The sequence below is a fragment of the Schistocerca cancellata genome, chromosome 5 (genome assembly GCF_023864275.1).
Source record: "Schistocerca cancellata isolate TAMUIC-IGC-003103 chromosome 5, iqSchCanc2.1, whole genome shotgun sequence".
NCBI lineage: Eukaryota > Metazoa > Arthropoda > Insecta > Orthoptera > Acrididae > Schistocerca > Schistocerca cancellata.
In genome coordinates, this window is record NC_064630.1 from 137,409,584 (window position 1) to 137,432,001 (window position 22,418).

The 22,418-nt window shown below is 38.5% G+C and overlaps 1 protein-coding gene across 1 annotated transcript in view; it reads right to left on the reverse strand.

Moving 5' to 3' along the window:
• LOC126188009 (probable 2-oxoglutarate dehydrogenase E1 component DHKTD1 homolog, mitochondrial) overlaps positions 1–22,418 on the reverse strand; it is a 356,616-nt gene that overhangs the window by 118,035 nt on the left and 216,163 nt on the right. Inside the window, exons 11-12 of the mRNA XM_049929425.1 lie at positions 17,230–17,361; positions 5,272–5,392 (exon numbers count right to left, since the gene is read on the reverse strand). Coding sequence (XP_049785382.1) covers positions 5,272–5,392; positions 17,230–17,361 — 253 coding nt within the window. The remainder of the gene's footprint in view (positions 1–5,271; positions 5,393–17,229; positions 17,362–22,418) is intronic.

Here is a 22,418-nt window from a genome sequence, read left to right on the forward strand (position 1 = left end):
CTAATGGCTTTCTTCTGCAATAATAGGATGTCATGTATATGACTACAGTTACCCCACAAGATAATGCCATAGGATATTATACTTTGGAAAAATGCAAAATAAGATGATCTGATGTATGTTTCAGGTACACATTTTCTGAGTTGTCTTAATAAATAAATTACTCTAGATAGCTTACTACTAATATAGTTTACATGTTGGCCCCAAGATAACTTTTCATCTAAATAAACTCCCAGGAATTTAACAGAACTAGGGTCATCAGATAGTGGCCTGTCTCTTAGAGTGAAGATTATCTGCTGAGTTTTATTTTCATTTAGCAGGAAACCATTTGCTCTGAACCAATATGCTGCATTAGTGAGTGTATTTTCAGCACAGGTTTTAAGGTCATTAAGATTGTTACTGCTATGAAGAAAAATCGTATCATCTGCATACAATACAGTGGTGGATCTAATAAACGAGGGGAGGTCATTGATCATTATCAAAAACAGGAAGGGCCCCAGTACAGATCCCTGAGGCACACCTACTTTAACATGTTCTATGTTTGACATTTCCTTACCAACACAAACTACCTGTTTACGGTTGTTGAGGTAAGCTTTTAATAGTCTGAGACTGTTTCCTTTGATGCCGTAGAATTCTAGTTTCTCTAGTAGTGGCGTGTGCTCAACACAGTCGAAGGCCTTGCTTAGGTCACAGAATGAGACCTGAGCAAAGCCTTTGTTCTCAAAAACTTTGAGGATGTAACTGACTACCGTGTTGATTGCATCAATGGTTGACAGATTCTTCCTAAACCCGTATTGTGTAGCATTAATTATTCCTATATTCTCAAAGTGAGATGATAATTGTTGGTACATGATGCATTCTATTACCTTGGAGAATGCGGGTACTATTGAAATAGGCCTGTAACTAGATGGAGAGTCTTTATCTCCCTTTTTGTATACTGGGACGACCCTAGACAGTTTTAACTCATCAGGAAAATATCCCTCAAGTAAGCACTTGTTTATGCAATGTGTTAAAGGGTACAGAATGCAATCACACACTTTTTTTTAGCAGGTTGCATGATATGCCATATATATCTAAGCTATCAGATGATTTCAGTTGTTTTATGACCCCTTGTACATATCTAGGCGTTACTTCGGAGAAGGTTAGTATGCTTGTATTTAGTGACTGTCTACACCAATTTTGGGAGAGTAACTCAGATGGATTAATGTCTGGTTTGATAATTGTGTCTCCTATTTCTTTCACTGAATTAATAAAAAGCTCATTGAGTGTTTGTCGTGGGATATTAATTTTGTCTTTTTTAGTATCTGTGTCAGCACTGTTAATTACTTTCCAAGCAGTTTTGCATTTATTGGTGGAATTATGTATGCTGTTGGCATTGTAGGTTTTTTTGGCCTGCAGGATGGCTTTTTTGTATTCATTCCTGCATTCCACATAGGCTGATTTAGCACAGTCAGACTTCATACTATTGTATATGTTCTACAGTAACAAAACTTGTTTCTTCAGATCTGTCAGCTGTTTAGTGTACCATATATTTTGTCTGTTTTGAGGTCTGGATTTTTGGTTGCTGTCCATTATTTTGATTTTCTTTATGGGAATACTATAGTTAAATAGGGTCAAGAATGCATTAAAAAATCTATCGAATATTATTTTGGCTGGCAGGTCATTACTTGAAGTGTAATGTCGATCAACACTACAATGGCCAAACCAGTCTCTGTCAGCAAGGGAATTACGAAATGTGTTAATTTTATCCTCAGTTATGGGTCTGGTAATCACAACTGTTGGGACAGGTCTGTTTTCATTGCTCCTATTGATGGGAATTTTCCTTGCATAATTTAGAGATACAGAGTCATGGTCAGAGAATGGGAACACTACAACTTCACATGTATTTTCAGTGGTCTTGAAGTTTACAAAGATGTTATCTAAACATGCTTTGTTTCTTGTGGGCCTGTTATTAACATGATGTAAATTGTATTGTCTTAGTAAGTTTTCCAGATCTGCAACACTACCCTTACATTTAGTAACATCAAAATCAGCATTAAAATCACCTCCTATTGCAATATCATAGTGTAGCCATTTAATATTACTTAATTCACTCAATAGCATGTCCATTTTTTCTAAAAATATATTAATGCTTCCCTTTGGTGATCTGTACATGGATACTACTATTATCTTATGACTATTAATGATTATACCCGTAACTTCAAAGTGCTGTTCATCACACAAGGAATTTAGGTCTAGTTTGGTTATTGTACAATTGAGTGACTGGTTGGAATAAATTGCCACACCACCTCTAATGTGCTTTTTCCTACAGTAGCTATTTACTATACTAAAATTGTCAAATTTGGCAACTGCAAGTTCATTCTCATTAGCCCAGTGTTCACTCAGACAAAAAATATCAAACTGGTTATCAAGACCAAACTCATTTATGATAAGTTCTTTATCTTTCAGTCCTTGAACGTTAAGGTAACATATTTTAAGATCCATGCTCTTATTGCTTACACACTGAACACTATGGTGATTGGTTTTCAAACCTTTTTCAGGACTTATCTTTTGGATTTCTGCCTCTTGTTGCCTTTCACTAAAAAATTATTCACTTGGAGTGGTAGCACATCTACTGTTGTATGCCTACTCTTCCATCCTTGTGATGATTTTGTAGATGAGGCTGCTACTACAGGAATTGATGGAACTGCTGTTATGGTGTGTGGAGGCACTGTTGTGGCATCTGGTGACTGAGGAGATAAGGCAAATGCTTCTTCTTCTGCTGCTGTTGAATCTTGCTGGTGAAGTGTGATAGGTACTGCTGCTGCTGCTGTAGGCATTGCAGTGGCAACTGGTGAGAGTGGAGATTTGGATGTTGCTTCATCTTCTGCTGCTGTTGAATCCTGTAGATGAAGTGTGGTAGGTACTGCTGCTGCAGTGTTTGTTATGTCTGTAGGTATAATTGCTGCTTCCACCTCTACTTCTACTGCTGCAATAGAAGTAACCATTTCTTCAGGCTCTGCTTGCGTCAAGCAAGGAACAGGAAGAGCAGCAATTACTTCTTGGTTGTCAGATGCTTTCAGTATCATGCTGATGTTTTGGCACAGAATCTTCTTGCCTCTGTTATTAAGGTGCATACCATGTCTCATGTAACAGTCTCTTTGCAAGGAGTCCATACGTTTGCTTTTATGATTTCCACGTTCACACATGACCAATCCGAAAGGTCATGCCTATGTGGAATTCCGACTACAAAAACTGATTTCTCTTGTGCTGAATTTAGTATTGCCTTAAGGTTTCGTGTTGCACTGTGGAGGTCATTTTTATATACATTATTGGCTCCAGCTATGACGACAATATGACGATCATTTTCAGTTTCTATGTTTCTAATGAGTTCTTGGATGAGTGCACCTGGTTTGACAATACTAGTTGCTTGTATACAATGACTGTAACGTAGTATTTTTGTGATCTCACGTCCATGGCTATCAGAGAATATTTTCACTTTGAGTTTGTCTTCACGTTTATTGCGGAAGTTTCTGCTCATGTGCTTGTCACTATATAGATTCGGCGTGTTATTTTCGTCACAGTTTTCCGTGGATTCCACATTTATATCTGAATCTAGTGCATGAAAACGGTTTTTTGTTACCACAGGAATTCTACAGTCACTGGGTTTCACACGACCAACCCTTTTTGGCCTAGTAAACATATATTGCCTTGTTGTTTCTGCCTGTAGGCCTATATCCACTTCAGAGCACTCGTTTATTGTAGGTAGGACACTGAAACTGCTTTTATTGCCGCAGTTCGTTCCATTTGTTGTATTTATCACTTTTTCACTTCTTTCTTCCATGATCATGCTAGTCCTGTGCTCCCAGTTCCGTGTTTTACTTGCTTTGGCGATCGGGATATTACGCGCCTTTTTCAGTTCGGCATTTTCATTTTCTAAATGCGCAATGTCCCGCCTTAGTACATCTACAACTAACTGCAGGCTTGATACACGTTCATTTAGCTTCACTATTTCACTGTTATAATTTATGTATGTTCCGTTTTTCACCACACAACTATAACTTTTGTTCACTTTCTCACTTTAAACAACTGTACTGGACGCCATGCTGGATATTCTGTAGCTAAGGATGGCATGCACTTAACCAAAGTAAGCTGACCTTACACAGATGTCAGAGCATACTGATGCAAGAACTCTACGCATGTAGCATGCTGTGGAGACCCTCTTCGAGATAATCATGACATGTTCATTCCATTTTAGTTGGCTGTTGATGTGCACCCCCAGGAATTTAGTGTTGGTTACATCTGTTATTGAAGTGTTGTGTAGTTTTAAATTTATGGACTTGTGCTTCCTGTTTGTTCTAAAGTACGTGCTGTTTGTTTTCTTAATGTTGAGAGTTACTCTGTTCACTGTAGTCCATATGTAAACATCTGCTAGTGCTTCATTGGCTTTTTCCAATAGCAGGTCAGGTGTCTTGTTGGTAATCAGTATGTTACTGTCATCAGCAAAAAGTACTTTTTCTCCACACTTCACACATTGTGTGAAATCATTAATATAATTTAAGAAAAATTTTGGGCCCAGAACACTTCCTTATGGGACTCCTATATTAACATACTGTGGGTCAGATAAGTGATTTGTCACATACTTGGATGTGCTATATGAAATTTCTACTCTCTGCGCTCTGTTATGTAGGTAAGATTTGAACCATTTATTTACCACTCCCCTGATTCCCAGAGACTCCAACTTGTGTGCAAGAATGTCATGATTGATGGTATCAAAGGCCTTCGATAGTTCTAGGAAAATTCCAGTTACACAACTGTTCTTGTCTACTGATTCAAGAACAATTTTTGTAAACTGAGTTACTGTGGTTTCAGTGCCTCTATCCGGTTGGAACCATGCTGTTCCTTGCAGAGAAGATTATATTTATTTAAGTAGCTCATAAGTCTATTTTTCATTAATCCAATTAATTGTTTCACTATGTTGGACCTTGTGCTTTAACAGAGGAACATTTCTTCCAGTGATTGTTTCAAACATAATTTTATTTCTTTTAAAAAACTTGATATAAACCAATGCATTAAACAGATTAAAAATAAATATTATTAAGTGTGACTGACATGGCAAAACAAAGCAGTGATACCTTAAAATCAAACAATGGAAAATCCAGGATGAAACAATGACAGTATTATGAAATGGATAAACTGATACTCAATATATAGCAGAGATGTTTCGTTGCAGACAGGCACAACAAAAATACTACTAAACATGTAAGCTTTTGGCCAGTAGCAGTAATATCTTACCTTGATATAACAAAGACCCAAATCCTAATGCTTCAGCTGTAGACCAGTCAATGTTGCTTCTATCAGCCAGTTTCTTCAGGCGTCCTTGGATATGTGTTTTTTGTAGATGTGAGTGAATGGACTGAAATTTTTTGTAAGAAACAGAAGAAAAAGTTAATTTTTTAACTGCTCTGCCCATAGCACAAGGAGTTTATAACATGATCTAAACATAAATAATAAAGTACCAGTAATCTACATGAATATGGGTGTTAAAGATCATCATAATTTCTATTTGCTGTTGTTCTACACATGTAGAAATGGAATAGTATAAAACTATATTATGTTCATATGTACTTTTTTATGCATTTTGACTTGTTCCATATCTCTGATCATCTTTCCTGTGGTAGTACCTGTGGATCATGTTATACAAATGAAGGAGTTATAGTGTTGAACTGCATGGGAAATAGCAGATTCTCCCTATATAAATATTATTAGCAGTCATGTTAGATACTATGCCCGAAACCCCCCAGGTAAGCTCATGTGCAAATTTCTCAGGCCATGATGTTTCAAATTAAGCCACAATTCACCCCACTGTACATGAAAAAGAAGTACCCATAATTATTCAGTGCCATCCTGGATTAAATTCTGTATACTGTCTACTGTATAAAGATTGTAACTTACTTTTGTGACTGACCATTCAATATCTGTTTCCTACATCCAATAAATGTGCCACTTCATACCATAGGTACTACACATGTATGGAGCTGCGTTAATTAACATGTCATACGTGCTCAGTCTTTCCTTTGCGCATTACAAAGGGATTTCTCCAGTTACTCCTTTCCAACACTGAGTATAAGGCCTCAAAATATTAAACCTTTTATGGATAGAGAAATGTTTGAGAAAATAATGATACAAAGTTGGATATGCTATTTATTCAAATGAACCATTTTTATCAGGAAGTGATACAATGTTAATAATATGTCACATTTTTGCTCCATCAGTCTTTTAAATGTAAATCTTTAAAATCAAACACATAAGATAGCAACATTGACATCACTACCAATAAAATCTCTTGGCACTAGAGTCTTCATGTCAGCATATAACCATGAAGGAATTACCTGAATGGGTCAGATAACAATAGATGTGATGTACATGTACAGACAAGAGAAAGAGCTTCACAAACTGAGCCAATCAATAATGTGTTGGTCCACCTTTGGTTATTATGAAAACAGTTATTTGGTTTGGCACTGATTGATAGAGCTATTGCATGTTCTCCAAAGAGATATGGACCCAAATCCTGTGTAATTGGCACATTAGATGGTCAAAATCCTGATACAGTTGGAGGGCCCTGCTCATAATGCACCGAACGTTCTTAGTTGGGGAGAGATCTGGCAACTTTGCGTGCCAAGGGAGGTTCTGGAAAGCATCAAGACAAGCAGTAGAAACTCCCACTATGTATGGGTGGGCATTATGTTGCTGAAATGTAAGCCCAGGATGACTTGCCATGAAGGGCAACAAAATAGGGCATAGAATATCATCAACATACCACTGTGCTGTAAAGGTGCCAAGGATGACAACCAAAGTAGTCCTGCTATGAAAAGAAATAGCATACTAGACCCTCACTACTGGTTGTCGATTTGTATGGTGGGTGACAGTCAGTATCGGTATCCCACTGCTGTCCAGGGTGTCTCCAGACACATATTTGACTTTGAATCTTATTAACTGGAGTAGAACTGATTTCATTGATGAGTACTGCTTCAATCTGAGCCCTGATGGCCAGCAAGGACTTGTCTGGAGATGCCCTGAACAGTGGTGGGATACCACCCTGACTATCGCCCACCATATGGGTCGAGAACCCCAAGTGTTGATCTGGAGTGCCATGCATTTTCTTAGCAGAGCCCCTTTGGTTGTCAGCCATGGCACCCTTACAGCACAGTGATACATCGAGGATATTCTACAACCTATTTTGTTGCCCTTCATGACAAGCCATTCTGAGCTTACATTTCAGTAAGATAATGGCTGCCCAAATGAGATGAGAGTTACTACTGCTTGTCTTTGTGCTCAACATATCCTACATTGGCCAGCAATGTCACCACATCTCTCCCCAGATGAGAATGTTTGTAACATTTTGGGGAGGGTCCCCAACCAGCTTGGGATTTTGATGATCTAGTGTGCCAGTTGGACAGAATATGGCACCATATCCCTCAGGAAGACATCCAACAACTCCATCAATCAATGCCAAGCTAAATAGCTGCTTTCATAAGGACCAGAGGTGGACCAGTGTGTTATTGACTCAATTTTCAAAGCTCTTTCTTCTGAATAAACTATGCAATTTTTCTGAAACTGCAGTCATTTGTTTATCCATACATACACATCACATCTACTGATTTCAATCCCATTTGGTTAAGTGCTTCATGGTGCAATTCGTTAAAATTTTTTTTAGAGTGTGGTAATGAATTCAATAGTCACCAATGACAAGTATCATATTTCCTGATGTTACTCGTGTTTTGAGAGCCCTACATGATGGACACACTCTCATCCTGTATTTCACAGTTATTATTTTGTGTTATCATGTGCCATTTTTGTTACAACTCCATTTACCCAAGATGGTATGGAAAATTGTCTGAAAATCACATTTTTAAACCTATTTTGTAGTCTTTCTGTAGTGGAGATGAGGAATTACCTAAGTATATGAATAGGCAGGTGTGATAACTTGCCAGAAAAACACACTCAGTCTGATTAGGCACATCAAATCAATGGCTGTTAATGAAGTACAGAGCCAAACAGGTTCTGGCTCAGCTCTTTGTCTTGGGAGTTCATGCACTGTACATTCAGCTATGTGACCATGTGGGTATCAATTGTCACTGCTTTTCTAAACCTGTGGTAGGTTCCTCAGTATGCTGTCATAAATCTTGAATACAGCAGTGTGCATTTCTAGAGTGGTTCACACATCTTAGGTTTTCCTGGTGTTATGTAAGTGGGTAATAAGCTGTACATACTATAATTATTCATCCATATATTTTAACATAAATGCAGATTATAAATAATGGAAGGAGTAAGGTTAACCACCCACCAAGTAGTTGAGATTTTGAGTGGTTGACAAGCATGTAAACAAGATAGACATTCTTCTCAGACTAACTGATTAACAAAAGCACACACATGCACATGAATGGCAAGATTGTTGCAGTGATAATAGTTTCCAGATAGTTAACAAGGAATTTAACTTTGTTAATGTGTCTGTCAAACATTCAGCACCTGAACTTTGCTGTGATTGGCAATACTATTCCTTCCATTATTTGTATTCCCTCATAGGACTTTCCAGTATTGTGGGTACATATATATACCATCACCAATAAATATAAATAAATACACACATCAAAAAAAGTTTTGCATCACATAGGTTCCGAGAGTTCTGGAACCTGTACAGAAAATTGGAATACAGATCAACATAAACAACATGTCCACCATTTTTATTACTCACGAAAAGCACACATTGCATGTTGTACCACCATACAGCGAGAGCTTCAGAGATGGTGGTCTGGATTGTTGTACACACCAGTACCTTTGATACCCAGTAGCACATCCTCTTGCATTGATGTATACCTGTATTTGTCATGGCATACTATCCTCAAATTCATCAAGGCACTGTCAATACGGTTGCACTGTCGGTTGGAGAATGGCATTCATGTACTGCACAACCACTACGGTGCCATCCAAGACCACCAGCGGCATACGTCAGCCCCACATAATGCCACCCCAAAACAGCAGGGAACCTCCACCTTGCTGCACTCACTGGTCAGTGCGTCTAAGGCATTCAGCCTGACCAGGTTGTCTCCAAACATGTCTCCGACGATTGTCTGGTTGAAGGCAAATGCAACATGCATTGGTTGTTGGGCCCATCTGTACTGTGCTGCAGGGTGTTGTGGTTGCAAAGATGGACCTCCCCATGGACGTCGGGAATGAAGTTACGCATCATGCAGTCTATTGCACACAGTTTGAGTCTTAACAAGACATCCTGTGGCTGCATGAAAATCATTATTCAACATGGTGGCAGTGCTGTCAGGATTCCTTCGAGCCATAATTTGTAGGTAGTGGTCATCCACTGCTTTAGTAGCCCTTGGGCAGCCTGAGCAAGGCATGTCATTGACAGTTCCTGTCTCTCTATATCTCCTCCATGTCCGAACAACATCACTTCGGTTCACTCCGAGATGCCTGGACACTCCCTTTGTTGAGACCCCTTTGTGGCACAAAGTAACAATGCGGATGCAATCAAACCATGGTATTGAGCATCTAGGCATGGTTGGACTACAGACAACACAGGTTGTTTACCTCCTTCCTGGTGGAATGACTGGAACTGATTGGCTGTCGGACTCCTTCTGTCTAATAGGCACTGCTCATGCATGGTTGTTTACATCTTTGGGCGGGTTTAGTGACATCTCTGAACAGTCAAAGGGACTGTCTCCTTGATACAATATCCACAGTCAACATCTATCTTCAGGAGTTCTGGGAACCATGGTGATGCAAAACCTTCTTTGATGTGTGTATACTGCTGGTACCCTTCGAATAGAAACCCATGTATCAGTACATTTTTGATGTATACCTTCAAGCAGTAACAATTTATTCTGCAAGTACAAAAGAGATTACAGTTGCTACTGCTTGTCTTTGTGCTCAACATATCCTACATAGGCCAGCAAGGTCACCACATCTCTCCCCAGTTGAGAATGTTTGGAGCATTATGGGGAGGGCCCCATAACCTACACCACATCATTATACTGCACACACCAATTATATGAATGATGGTTACAACTAATGAATCCAAATTAATTTTCCTGTGAAATCAGCTATAATAAAAATTGAGACTCAGTTTTACAACTGTTGAACACAGCTAGTTGCCATACTCAGCAATGGAAGAGTTCCTCTTCTCAGAATCTTTCTGACACTCATTCATAAACCATTGTCTCTCAATTCATTATCAAATTGATTCAATATGGTTCAAATGGATCTGAACACTATTGGACTTAACGTCTGAGGTCATCAGTCCCCTAGAACTTAGAACTACTTAAACCTAACTAACCTAAGGACATCACAAATATCCATGCCCGAGGCAGGATTCGAACCTGCGACCATAGTGGTCGCGCGGTTCCAGACTGTAGCACCTAGAACCACTCGGCCACTCCGGCCGGCTATCATATTGATCTTTGCTGAATTAGCTTCACTGTATCTTTGCTGGTCCATCATCAGTAGGTAACACCTGAAGCAAAAGGGAGCCAGAGGTACAAGCTAGGAGAGAGTGGGACAGCAAGGGAAGAAGATAGAATATTACACCAGAGAGAGATATTTCTAGTGCAGGTAGTGGTGATAGTGTGTTGGTGTGATGAAAGGGGGGATGGAGGGTAGGGAAGACAGGAGAAAAGAGAGGGAGACAGACCATTGAGAGAACAATGTGCATGGAGGTTCATTGAATTATGAACTGGAGTTAAATAAAGGACCAGAGCAAAGTAAGAAGAAACAAGGAAACAGGTAGATGGAGAAATGAAAACCAGGAACAGGTGCAGTTAGGGCTACGAGAATGGCACAACAGACATCAAAGGCCAGGAGAGAGGGAATAAGCAAGTGGAGGTACTTACTTTCTCCTGTAATCCGCAACATAAACTTTTTATTCATTACAGAACTCTCTTGCATCCTAGAAGAAACTGTCTGTGAATCAAGTAAACCAAGGAATTGCCTATCTTACAAATATTCTTCAGGAAATAACAGGACATGCTGTGTCCTTAGTAATGTCTTACACATTTCAATGATGAATAAAGAGATTACTCTAAATGTATGATGTATGATATCTTCATGTTGCAGGTACTTATTTACCATGGCATTCCTGTGGGGTTGGGCATTATCATTCAAGAAATGGTATTCAGGTCCATATTTGCCATGACAAATTCACACATTCTATTGCAGTAGTGCACCCATGCTTCTGGCATAATGTTAGAACAGACAAGAACACTGCCACCAACCATGTTATCCCTTTTCTCAATACTGGCAAGATTGTAATAGGTTTCAGGAGCACAGAAAATGAATGGATACTGAGATTCTCATGACAGACAAAACTGAGACTCATCCATGAACAAGACACATCTCCACTATTCCTTGGCCCACTTACCTTGGGCAAATCAACACATTTGTCATACTACATAGAGCCTTTGTACCAAATGAATGTGTATAATGTGTCACTGAGCTTGCACCACACTCTTGATATAACAAAAGGAAACGTGTATCTTAGAAGTGGTCATGGGGTCTCTGAGCCTGGCAGGTGCTATGTTGGTATGACATCTTTGAACACTTAAGGCAAGATATTATTCCTGACTCTGGGTTGCAGTACGTGTTAAATATTGACCACACTCCTGTTGAATGTTTCCTCCCTCCTGGAGTCTTCTTCACTATTAGAATTGAAACTGCAAATTGCATTCAACTTGTAAGTTATTTTGTGCTGACTGTGGATGGACTACTAACGAGCTGTGTATGTGCAGTGTCCCACTTCCCCTGCAAATCAAATACTATGTGCCAGATAAATACAGTTAACAGTCACCACCAATACAAACAAAATGTCTCACAATGTGGACATTTGCAAACACACTAAGTGATCTCATAACAGTGTAACAATGAATATTTTTCTTCCGTAGGGGAAGCCATAAATGACAAACATAAAAACATGCACTACAGTTTTAAAGGTAATACATGTGACCATAGTATATATCTAGCCCCCACAAACTGTGCAGAAATAATGGGCATCATTAGCTCTCTAAAACCCTCTAACCCTAATGATGGCCTAAATACTAATGTTTTAAAAGCCTGTAGCCAAAATGTCTTTGTACCTCTGTCTCAGCAGTCAACAATATAATAGAATCGGGCACCTTTCCAGACAGACTAAAAATAGCACAGGTAACACCCATTTTTAAGAAAGGTGACAACAACAAAATAGAAAACTATAGACCAGTCTCAATCCTTCCTGTCTTTTCCAAAATAGTTGAGAAAGTTATATACAACAGGATTATAAACTTTCTTAACAGACACAACCCGATGTTGGAAAATCAAAATGGATTCGTAAAAGGTAAATCAACTAGCACTGCAGCTGCTCAACTAATTGAAGAGGTGATAGGGGGTATCGAAAGCAAGGAACATGTGGCAGGTGTATACCTAGACCTGGAAAAAGCCTTTGATTGTGTGAACATTGACATCCTATTAGACAAGCTATGGAACATGGGCATTAGAGGCACTGGTTATGACCTAATAAAGTGTTATATGAGCAATAGAAAACAGTTTGTTCTGCTTAAAACGGAAAGTGGTGTCTACAAATCAGAGATCACTTGCATAAAACATGGGGTGCCCCAGGGCTCAGTATTGGGCCCCCTTCTGTTCTTGATCTATGTAAATGATATTAAATACTTCCTTATACACAAATATTCTGCACGTCCAGGGCCTCGCTGCGATGGAGCACTTCCTTTCATGCCGATCACCTGCACCCCCCCCCCCCCCCCCCCCCCCCCCTCTGTACGCCAACCTATTCATGGGTCACTTAGAGGAAGCATTCTTGGTTACCCAGGCCTGCAAACCCAAAGTTTGGTACAGATTTATTGATGACATCTTCATGATCTGGACTCACAGTGAAGAAGAACTCCAGAATTCCCTCTCCAACCTCAACTCCTTTGGTTCCATCAGATTCACCTGGTCCTACTCCAAATCCCATGCCACTTTCCTTGACATTGACCTCCACCTGTCCAATGGCCAGCTTCACACGTCCGTCCACATCAAACCCACCAACAAGCAACAGTACCTCCATTATGACAGCTGCCACCCATTCTACATCAAATGGTCCCTTTCCTACAGCCTAGGTCTTCATGGCAAACGAATCTGCTCCAGTCCGGAATCCCTGAACCATTACACCAACAACCTGAAAACAGCTTTCGCATCCCACAACTACCCTCCTGACCTGGTACAGAAGCAAATAACCAGAGCCACTTCCTCATCCCTTCAAACCCAGAACCTCCCACAGAAGAACCCCAAAAGTGCCCCACTTGTGACAGGATACTTTACAGGACTGGATCAGACTCTGAATGTGGCTCTCCAGCAGGGATGCGACTTCCTCAAATCCTGCCCTGAAATGAGATCCATCCTTCATGAAATCCTCCCCACTCCACCAAGAGTGTCTTTCTGCCGTCCACCTAACCTTCGTAACCTCTTAGTTCATCCCTATGAAATCCCCAAACCACCTTCCCTACCCTCTGGCTCCTACCCTTGTAACCACCCCCGGTGTAAAACCTGTCCCATGCACCTTCCCACCACCACCTACTCCAGTCCTGTAACCCGGAAGGTGTACACGATCAAAGGCAGAGCCACGTGGTTTACCAACTGACCTGCCTACACTGTGAAGCGTTCTATGTGGGAATGACCAGCAACAAACTGTCCATTCGCATGAATGGACACAGGCAGACAGTGTTTGTTGGTAATGAGGATCACCCTGCGGCTAAACATGCCTTGGTGCATGGACAGCACATCTTGGCACAGTGTTACACCGTCCAGGTGATCTGGATAGTTCCCACTAACACAAACCTCTCCGAACTCCAGAGATGGGAACTTGCCCTTCAGTATATCCTCTCTTCTCGTTATCCGCCAGGCCTCAACCTCCTCTAATTTCAAATTGCCGCCACTCATACCTCACCTGTCTTTCAACAATATATTTGCCTCTTTACTTCCACCTCGACTGACATCTCTGCCCAAACTCTTTGCCTTTACAAATGTCTGCTTGTGTCTGTGTATGTGCGGATGGATATGTGTGTGTGTGTGTGTGAGTGTATACCTGTCCTTTTTTCCTCCTTAGGTAAGTCTTTCCGCTCCTGGGATTGGAATGACTCCTTACCCTCTCCCTTAAAACCCACAGCCTTTCGTCTTTCCCTCTTTCCTGATGAAGCAACTGTTTGTTGCGAAAGCTTGAATTTTGTGTGTATGTTTGTTTGTGTGTCTATCGACCTGCCAGCGCTTTTGTTTGGTAAGTCTCATCATCTTTGTTTTTAGATATATGATATTAAATACTGTACTATAAATTCCAAAATTGTTCTGTATGCCGATGACACGTCCATTGTATGTAAAAAGGAATCATGTAATGAACTAGAGGCCGAGTGTAATAATGTGACAAAAGAAATTGTTCAGTTTTTTAATGAACGCCACTTAAATGTAAGCACCAGTAAAACATGTTTGATGGAGTTTAACAAAAGTAGTTTGAATAATGAAATTAAATTATACATGGGCAACGAATTGGTTAAGAAAGAGTCTAGTGTAAAATTCCTTGGCTTAACAATCCAAAGCAACCTGAAATGGGACACACATATTGACTCTCTAGCAACTAAGTTGTCAAAAAATATATTTGCAATCAGTACTATTAGCAAGCTCTGTAGAGACACCGTAGTCCTAAAGACTGCATACCATGCTCTTTTCTCCTCTCACTTGAACTATGGTATTGAAATTTGGGGGGCAACAACCAAAGCTAATCTAGATAAGCTACTCATTCCTCAAAAAAGGGGTGTGAGAATAATCTGTGGAGCAAAATATAGGGAATCTTGTCGCAACTTGTTTTCAAAAACAGAGATGTTAACTGTTATAAACACATACATTCTAAAAGCCATATTGCTTGTGAAAAGACTGCACCCAAACACTTATTCAGATTTCCACCAGTACAATACTAGAAATAAAGAAAGATTTTACATTGGCAGCCACAGAACAGCACTTTACAAAAAGGGACCTCAGTATGCAGGTATAAAATTAGCTAATGCACTGCCTAGAGCAGTCATGGCTCTTCCTACAATTAAACTGAAACATCAGCTTAAGAAATTTTTAGTAAAACACCCTTTCTACATATTAGAAGAGTGCCATACTTATATGAAGAACAACAAATGCTCTGTGAAATTATGTGAATAGAAGTAAGTAAACACCTTATTGTAATTTTGTTGTAAATTAATGACGTATTCAGAAGAATGTCTCTTGTGTATTGTACAAATAACTTTAATCATTACTGTTTCGTTGTACATGTTCAGTGTACCATTTGTTGTTGAATAAAGCTATTATTACTATTATTATTATTAACATGTGTGTAATGTATTTCTATGCTGCCCAGCTGCAGATCCCAAAAAAATCCCTTAACTCATGGACAAGAGTTTACAAATGTGTGTCCATTATGCTTGGTGGGTAATATTAACTCTTTTCTCGTTGATCTTGTAATATTAACTCTTTTCTCATTGATCTTAATGTGCAGTTCATTGTGGAATGATGCTGACTCAATTTTTCAGACACATCACTTGTAAAATTCAGAGACAGTGATTGACAGAGCAGCACTGCCTGTATGAATACAATGTCAAATATTTTGCATGGGTAATGTGTATCATGGATTTCTGTCTCCTTTAAAAGTTAAAGAATTTAAATCTTGTATATTATGTTCTTATCCAAAGTTTATTTTCAAAAATATTTTAAATTCATTTTGCTTTACACATGTATTCGTTAAACCTAGACCCTCTGTATAATACAGGGTTATTACAAATGATGGAAGCGATTTCACAGCTCTACAATAACTTTATGATTTGAGATATTTTCACAATGCTTTGCACACACATACAAAAACTCAAAAAGTTTTTTTAGGCATTCACAAATGTTTGATATGTGCCCCTTTAGTGATTCGGCAGACATCAAGCAGATAATCAAGTTCCTCCCACACTCGGCGCAGCATGTCCCCATCAATGAGTTCGAAAGCATCGTTGATGCGAGCTCGCAGTTCTGGCACATTTAAACACTGATTCTTTCACATAACCCCACAGAAAGAAATCGCATGGGGTTAAGTCGAGAGAGCGTGGAGGCCATGACATGAATTGCTGATCATGATCTCCACGACGACCGATCCATCGGTTTTCCAATCTCCTGTTTAAGAAATGCCGAACATCATGATGGAAGTGTGGTGGAGCACCATCCTGTTGAAAGATGAAGTCAGTGCTGTCGGTCTCCAGTTGTGGCATGAGCCAATTTTCCAGCATGTCCAGATACACGTGTCCTGTAACGTTTTTCTCGCAGAAGAAAAAGGGGCCGTAAACTTTAAACCGTGAGATTGCACAAAACACGTTAACTTTTGGTGAATTGCGAATTTGCTGCATGAATGCGTGAGGATTTTCTACCGCCCAGATTTGCGCATTGTGTCTGTTCACTTCACCAATAAGAAAAAATGTTGCTTCATCACTGAAAACAAGTTTCGCACTGAACGCATCCTCTTCCATGAGCTGTTGCAACCGCGCCGAAAATTCAAAGCGTTTGACTTTGTCATCGGATGTCAGGGCTTGTAGTAATTGTAAACGGTAAGGCTTCTGCTTTAGCCTTTTCCGTAAGATTTTCCAAACCGTCGGCTGTGGTACGTTTAGCTCCCTGCTTGCTTTATTCGTCGACTTCTGCGGGCTACGTGTGAAACTTGCCCGCACGCGTTCAACCGTTTCTTTGCTCACTGCAGGCCGACCTGTTGATTTCCCCTTACAGAGGCATCCAGAAGCTTTAAACTGCGCATACCATCACCGAATGGAGTTAGCAGTTGGTGGATCTTTGTTGAACTTCGTCCTGAAGTGTAGTTGCACTGTTATGACTGACTGATGTGAGTGAATTTCAAGCATGGCATACGTTTTCTCGGCTCCTGTCGCCATTTTGTCTCACTGCGCTCTCGAGCGCTCTGGTGGCAGAAACCTGAAGTGCGGCTTCAGCCGAACAAAACTTTATGAGTTTTTCTATGTATCTGTAGTGTGTCGTGACCATATGTCAATGAATGGAGCTACAGTGAATTTATGAAATCGCTTCAATCATTTGTAATAGCCCTGTACATTAACTAATTGGATTGATGCTATGTTCACTGAGCCATTGATAATAGATAAATAGGTGTGATGCAATAAATGAAGAACATGTACTTACGAAATTATCTGGGTAGGTAACTGATTTTATGCCTATGTAATGCAGAAGTTGTTCATCAACACCTGTATCCCATGTAGTCACTGCAGCAGGAGCCTGTTTTATTTCAGACCACAGATTTTTGAAATATGCTGCCTGTAAGAAAATGTGTTGATTAATGTAACAGTAACTTCTTCCCCTTTCAATCAACATAATGATTGCTTCAAGTATATTCACTGATCTTTCTTACTGCTTATATATTTAATGGCTAACAGACATTATAAACCTTTAACTAATTTTTACAATTACTTACAACAATCAAAAGAAACTCCCTTTTGATATTATTACAAACCAACACTCCATGTAGTAAAACATTCAGAAAATAACTATATTCTAACAATGTTGACACAAAGACCAGCCAGTATGCGTATATTCTTGACTGCATGTAATGTTTAAGGAAATATGTTACCTACATAATTTTTGTTCTTTCTTTTACCTGCTGCATTAATATATTATCTGCCCATGTGTAGTGCTGTTGCATGTTTTTCTGATTTTGTGGAAGAGTTTAATTAGTGTTGTCACCATCTAAAAGATATCATTTAAAGGTAAGGTTTGTGGCTCAAGCCTGTGACCATGTTATTGGCCTAACTGTAGGTAGAATACGGCCTTCACTGCAGCACTGGGAGGGGGAGGGTGGCAGGCCTGTCTCATTTGGACACAACATTGGGCATGTGTGTGTGTGAGTTATGCATGTGTGAATGTGTGCATGTTTTGCTTACATCCGACAAAGCAGATAGCTGATCATATCGATCAGTCTTTCATCAATATGCCTGTCTGCCACTCAATACCTCAATACTAAATTCAGTGCCAACATGGTGAGTAGCAATCTGGCCTTTTCACATTGTTATTTGTGTTGCTAGTTCTCTGAGAAAGATATCTCTCCAAAAATACACCTGTCTGCTCCTCTTGATTTCCTCTATCAATTGAACAGTAACTGTCTTCATATAAACATTCAAATATCATCCTGGATTTTCCAGTGTCATCTTTATTAGGCTTTAAAGTATTTTTATGATACCACCATTATAATATCAGTAGCAGCAGGAGTATTAGCACTTTGTCCTTTAGGTCTGTTCTAACTTCTTTCTAGTCCTACAATATTTTCCAGAGGTATCCTTGCCTTTTTGGACCTACTGGGGTAGTATTACCAAGCAGTTTTTTTCAGCCTAGGTCCAGGCATTTGATGCATGCATTGTAATCAGTTGTTCTTGTATTTCATTACTATGTCAGTTGATCTGAACTTCCAGCTCTTCTTGAGCATCTTCAGTACTCTTGTGGTCAAGTAGTGAATAATGTATTACTTGTAAGTTGAAGTTCATTTCAGTCGACTCTACCTGTACTATTTGGTCAGATGTTTGAGCCCAGTTTTCACTCCTACACTGCAATAATTGTACAATAGTTCCATTAATTGACTGTTCCATCAGTTCTTGATAGAACATTCTATACATTATGAATGAAAACACACACATTGGTGTAATGTTCTACAATATTTATTATTTATTTCACAAATCAATTTTTGGCTGTTACACCATCATCAGGTACAAAGATAAGTGTATGGTGCAGAGAAATTTTGTTGGAGCAAAGATTTCAAACTAGTGCTTCTACAGAATATCTCCATTCCCAGAGATGAAAAATGTTAATGTTAAATTTAAGAATAAAACAAAAGGGGTTATTTCAGTGTAAATTTGATGTAAGGTTATTAAAATAAGTAAAACATGTAAAAAATTAAATAATGAACTGTATACTAATTATATCAGTTGTTCATATAAGAAAATAAATTGAACAGTAAACTTTGGTGACATGTTTGAGCAGGTAAGTGAAGCAGCTGAGAACATACAAACTAAAATTTTTTAACACAACAAGAGAAGTTATAGTAACTGAAACAAAGGAAAATGGGGCATGTGAGTAACAACGGTAATTTACAACATGGCCTGGGTGGGATTATTAGTATCTGCAGTTAGACATGACCAGTAAGGGAACTGTGTCTGCTCATTCAGTACTAAGCTTGGACTGATGGACATGTGTTTATTAATTTCTGCTACTTCATAATAATTCACCTTCCTTCTCTTATGTATGAGATGTAATAGTTTATAATAGAGGGAAACATTCCACGTGGGAAAAATATATCTAAAAAGAAAGATGATGAGACTTACCAAACAAAAGCACTGGCAGGTCGATAGACACACAAACAAAAACAAACATACACACAAAATTCAAGCTTTCGCAACAAACGGTTGCTTCGTCAGGAAAGAGGGAAAGAGAGGGAAAGACAAAAGGATGTGGGTTTTAAGGGAGAGGGTAAGGAGTCATTCCAATCCCGGGAACGAGAAGACTTACCTTAGGGGGAAAAAAGGACAGGTATACACTCGCACACACACACATATCCATCCGCATATACACAGAGACAGACGTGACATCCAGTCATGGAGGGTCATGTTTATTTGTTAAAAGTGGAATTGATTATTGTAATGTACAACCCATTGAACTGTTAGCTGAATGAAAGTTTTTGAAGTATGCACAGTTGAACTCTCTGCATTAAAATTAATAATCATCTGTGTATATAGGAGTCCTGATGGGAACTTAAATGATTTCTGTCATCAACTAGAAGCAGCTTTAAATACTAAAAAAACTTCAACAAAACAGTGATCACATGTGGAGAATTTAATATTGGATTTCAAGAAATACCAGCAAAGCATAATGGCCCTACTGGAAACATATAACATAAAAGCCACCATAGATTCTCCTACAAGAGTTACACCAACAACTAGCTCTACAATTGATCAGATATTAATAAACACAAATGTAAATCACAATTTCTGTGCCAGAAATCTTAATATTGGCTTCAGTGATCACTATGCTCAGTTTATTGCTTTACACACCGCAAATGAAACAACTGAGAAAGAGGAACTTGTAAAAGAAACAAGAAAATTCACTAACAAACCAATAAACTTTTTTATACAGAGACAGTGAAGAAACCTGGTATGAAGTGTATACTTGTGAAAATACTAACAAAAAGTTTGAAAAATTCATGGAAATCTTCATGTCATACTTTTAAGCTGCATTTCCATTAAAAAAAAAAAAAAAATGTCAACCTAACTTCAAAAAGAAGAAATGGATTACAACAGGTATTAGAATCTCTTGTGCAGAGAAAAGAAGATTACATGATATAGCAAAGACACAGAACATGCCTCATGAATTTCATTTGTACCTGAAGAATTACAAGAGGATCCTCAAAAATATTGTAGAGAAAGCTAAAACAATGGCAAATGACAAATACATTGAAAATTCAAGAAAACTAACCTAAAGCTATATGGGAAGATATAAAAAATCAAACAACAAGTGAAACTAAACAATATAAAAATATAAACTTATGTTATGAAGAACAAATGATTTCTTGCCCAACAAAAATTGCAGGGACCTTCACCAAATATTTTTCAAATGTAAGTGAAGGATTTGGTGAGTGGAATGGAAGAACACAACAAAATATCACCTCCATCATCCAACAGTGTGAGAAATGTGTCTACATTATTGTTACTTACACCCACAAATACTGAAGAAATTTTATCAGTTATAAAAACCTTGAAAACAAGGTACTCACGTGGAATTGATGGAATACCAGATGCAATTAGGATACTCCTCAGAGACATTCACTGGACTGATGTTTACAGTGCTCAAGGCATGAATGAAAAATATAACACTTTTACTAATAAAGTGCTTACCTCATTCAAACACTGTTTTCCCCACAAACATACCAAGGTTAGAGCAAAGTCTACAAAGAAGCAACAGGGGTATCTTGTAAATCAAAAAGAAAACTGTATCTGTCAATCTGAAACAGTTCCGATGTTTATGCTATAGCACATTACAAGAAATACTGCAAAATATTAAAGACTGTAATACAGACATCAAAGCAAATATATTACAAGGAAAAGTTAGTCATATCAGATAGAAAAATAAAGACAATATGGCATATAGTGAAGAAGGAGACCAGTAGAACCAGACATGAAGAAGAACAAATAGCAGTAAGAGTAAATGATACATTGGTGACAGATGTGTATAGTGTTGCAGAACTTTTTAACAAACATTTTATAAGTGTTACTGAAAAGATGGTGTTGTCAGATTTGGTAGATGTTGCTATGGAATACCTTAGACCAGACATTTCAAGTAACTTCCATAATATGAATTTGACACTCACTACCCCATCAGAAATAATGTCCATCATAAAATCTTTAAAATCAAAAACATCTAGTGGGTGTGATGAAATATCAACAAAGCTAATTAAGGAATGTGATTCTGAGCTAAGTAACATATTAAACTATCTGTGTAACCAGTCGTTTATCAGTGGAATATTTCCTGAATGGTTGAAATATGCTGAAGTTAAGCCACTGTTTAAGAAGGGAGATAAAGAAATAGCATCAAATTTCTGTCCAGTTTCACTGTTGCCAGCATTCTCAAAAATTTTAGGAAAAGTAATGTACAATGGGTTTTATAACCATCTTATCTCAAATAACATACTGTCAAAGTCACAGTTTGGATTTCTGAAGGGTTCTGATATTGAGAAGGCTATCTACACTTACAGTGAAAATGTGCTTAATTCATTAGACAAAAAATTGCAGGCAACTGGTATATTTTGAGATCTGTCAAAAGCATTTGACTGTGTAAATCACAATATCCTTTTAAATAAATTAGAATATTATAGAGTAGCAGGAAATGCTGCAAAATGGTTCAAATCTTATATCTCTGACAGGAAACAAAGGGTGTTATTAGGAAAGAGACATGTATCAAGCTATCAGGCATCATCCAACTGGGAACTAATTAAATGTGGCATCCCACAAGGTTCCATTTTGGGGCCCTTACTTTTTCTTGTATATATATCAATGACCTTTCATCAGTAACATTACCAGATGCCAAGTTCATTTTGTTTGCCGATGATACAAACATTGCTATAAATAGCAAATAAAGTGTGGTCTTAGAAAGATCAGCTAAAAAAATATTTGTGGACATTACTCACTGGTTTCTAGCCAATTCTTCGTCACTAAACTTTGAAAAAAACATACTACATGCAGTTCAGAACTTGTAAGAGTTGTCCCACTAGTATATGCCTAACATACGATAACAAGCAGATAGAAGAAGTGGACAGTGTTAAATTCTTGGGATTA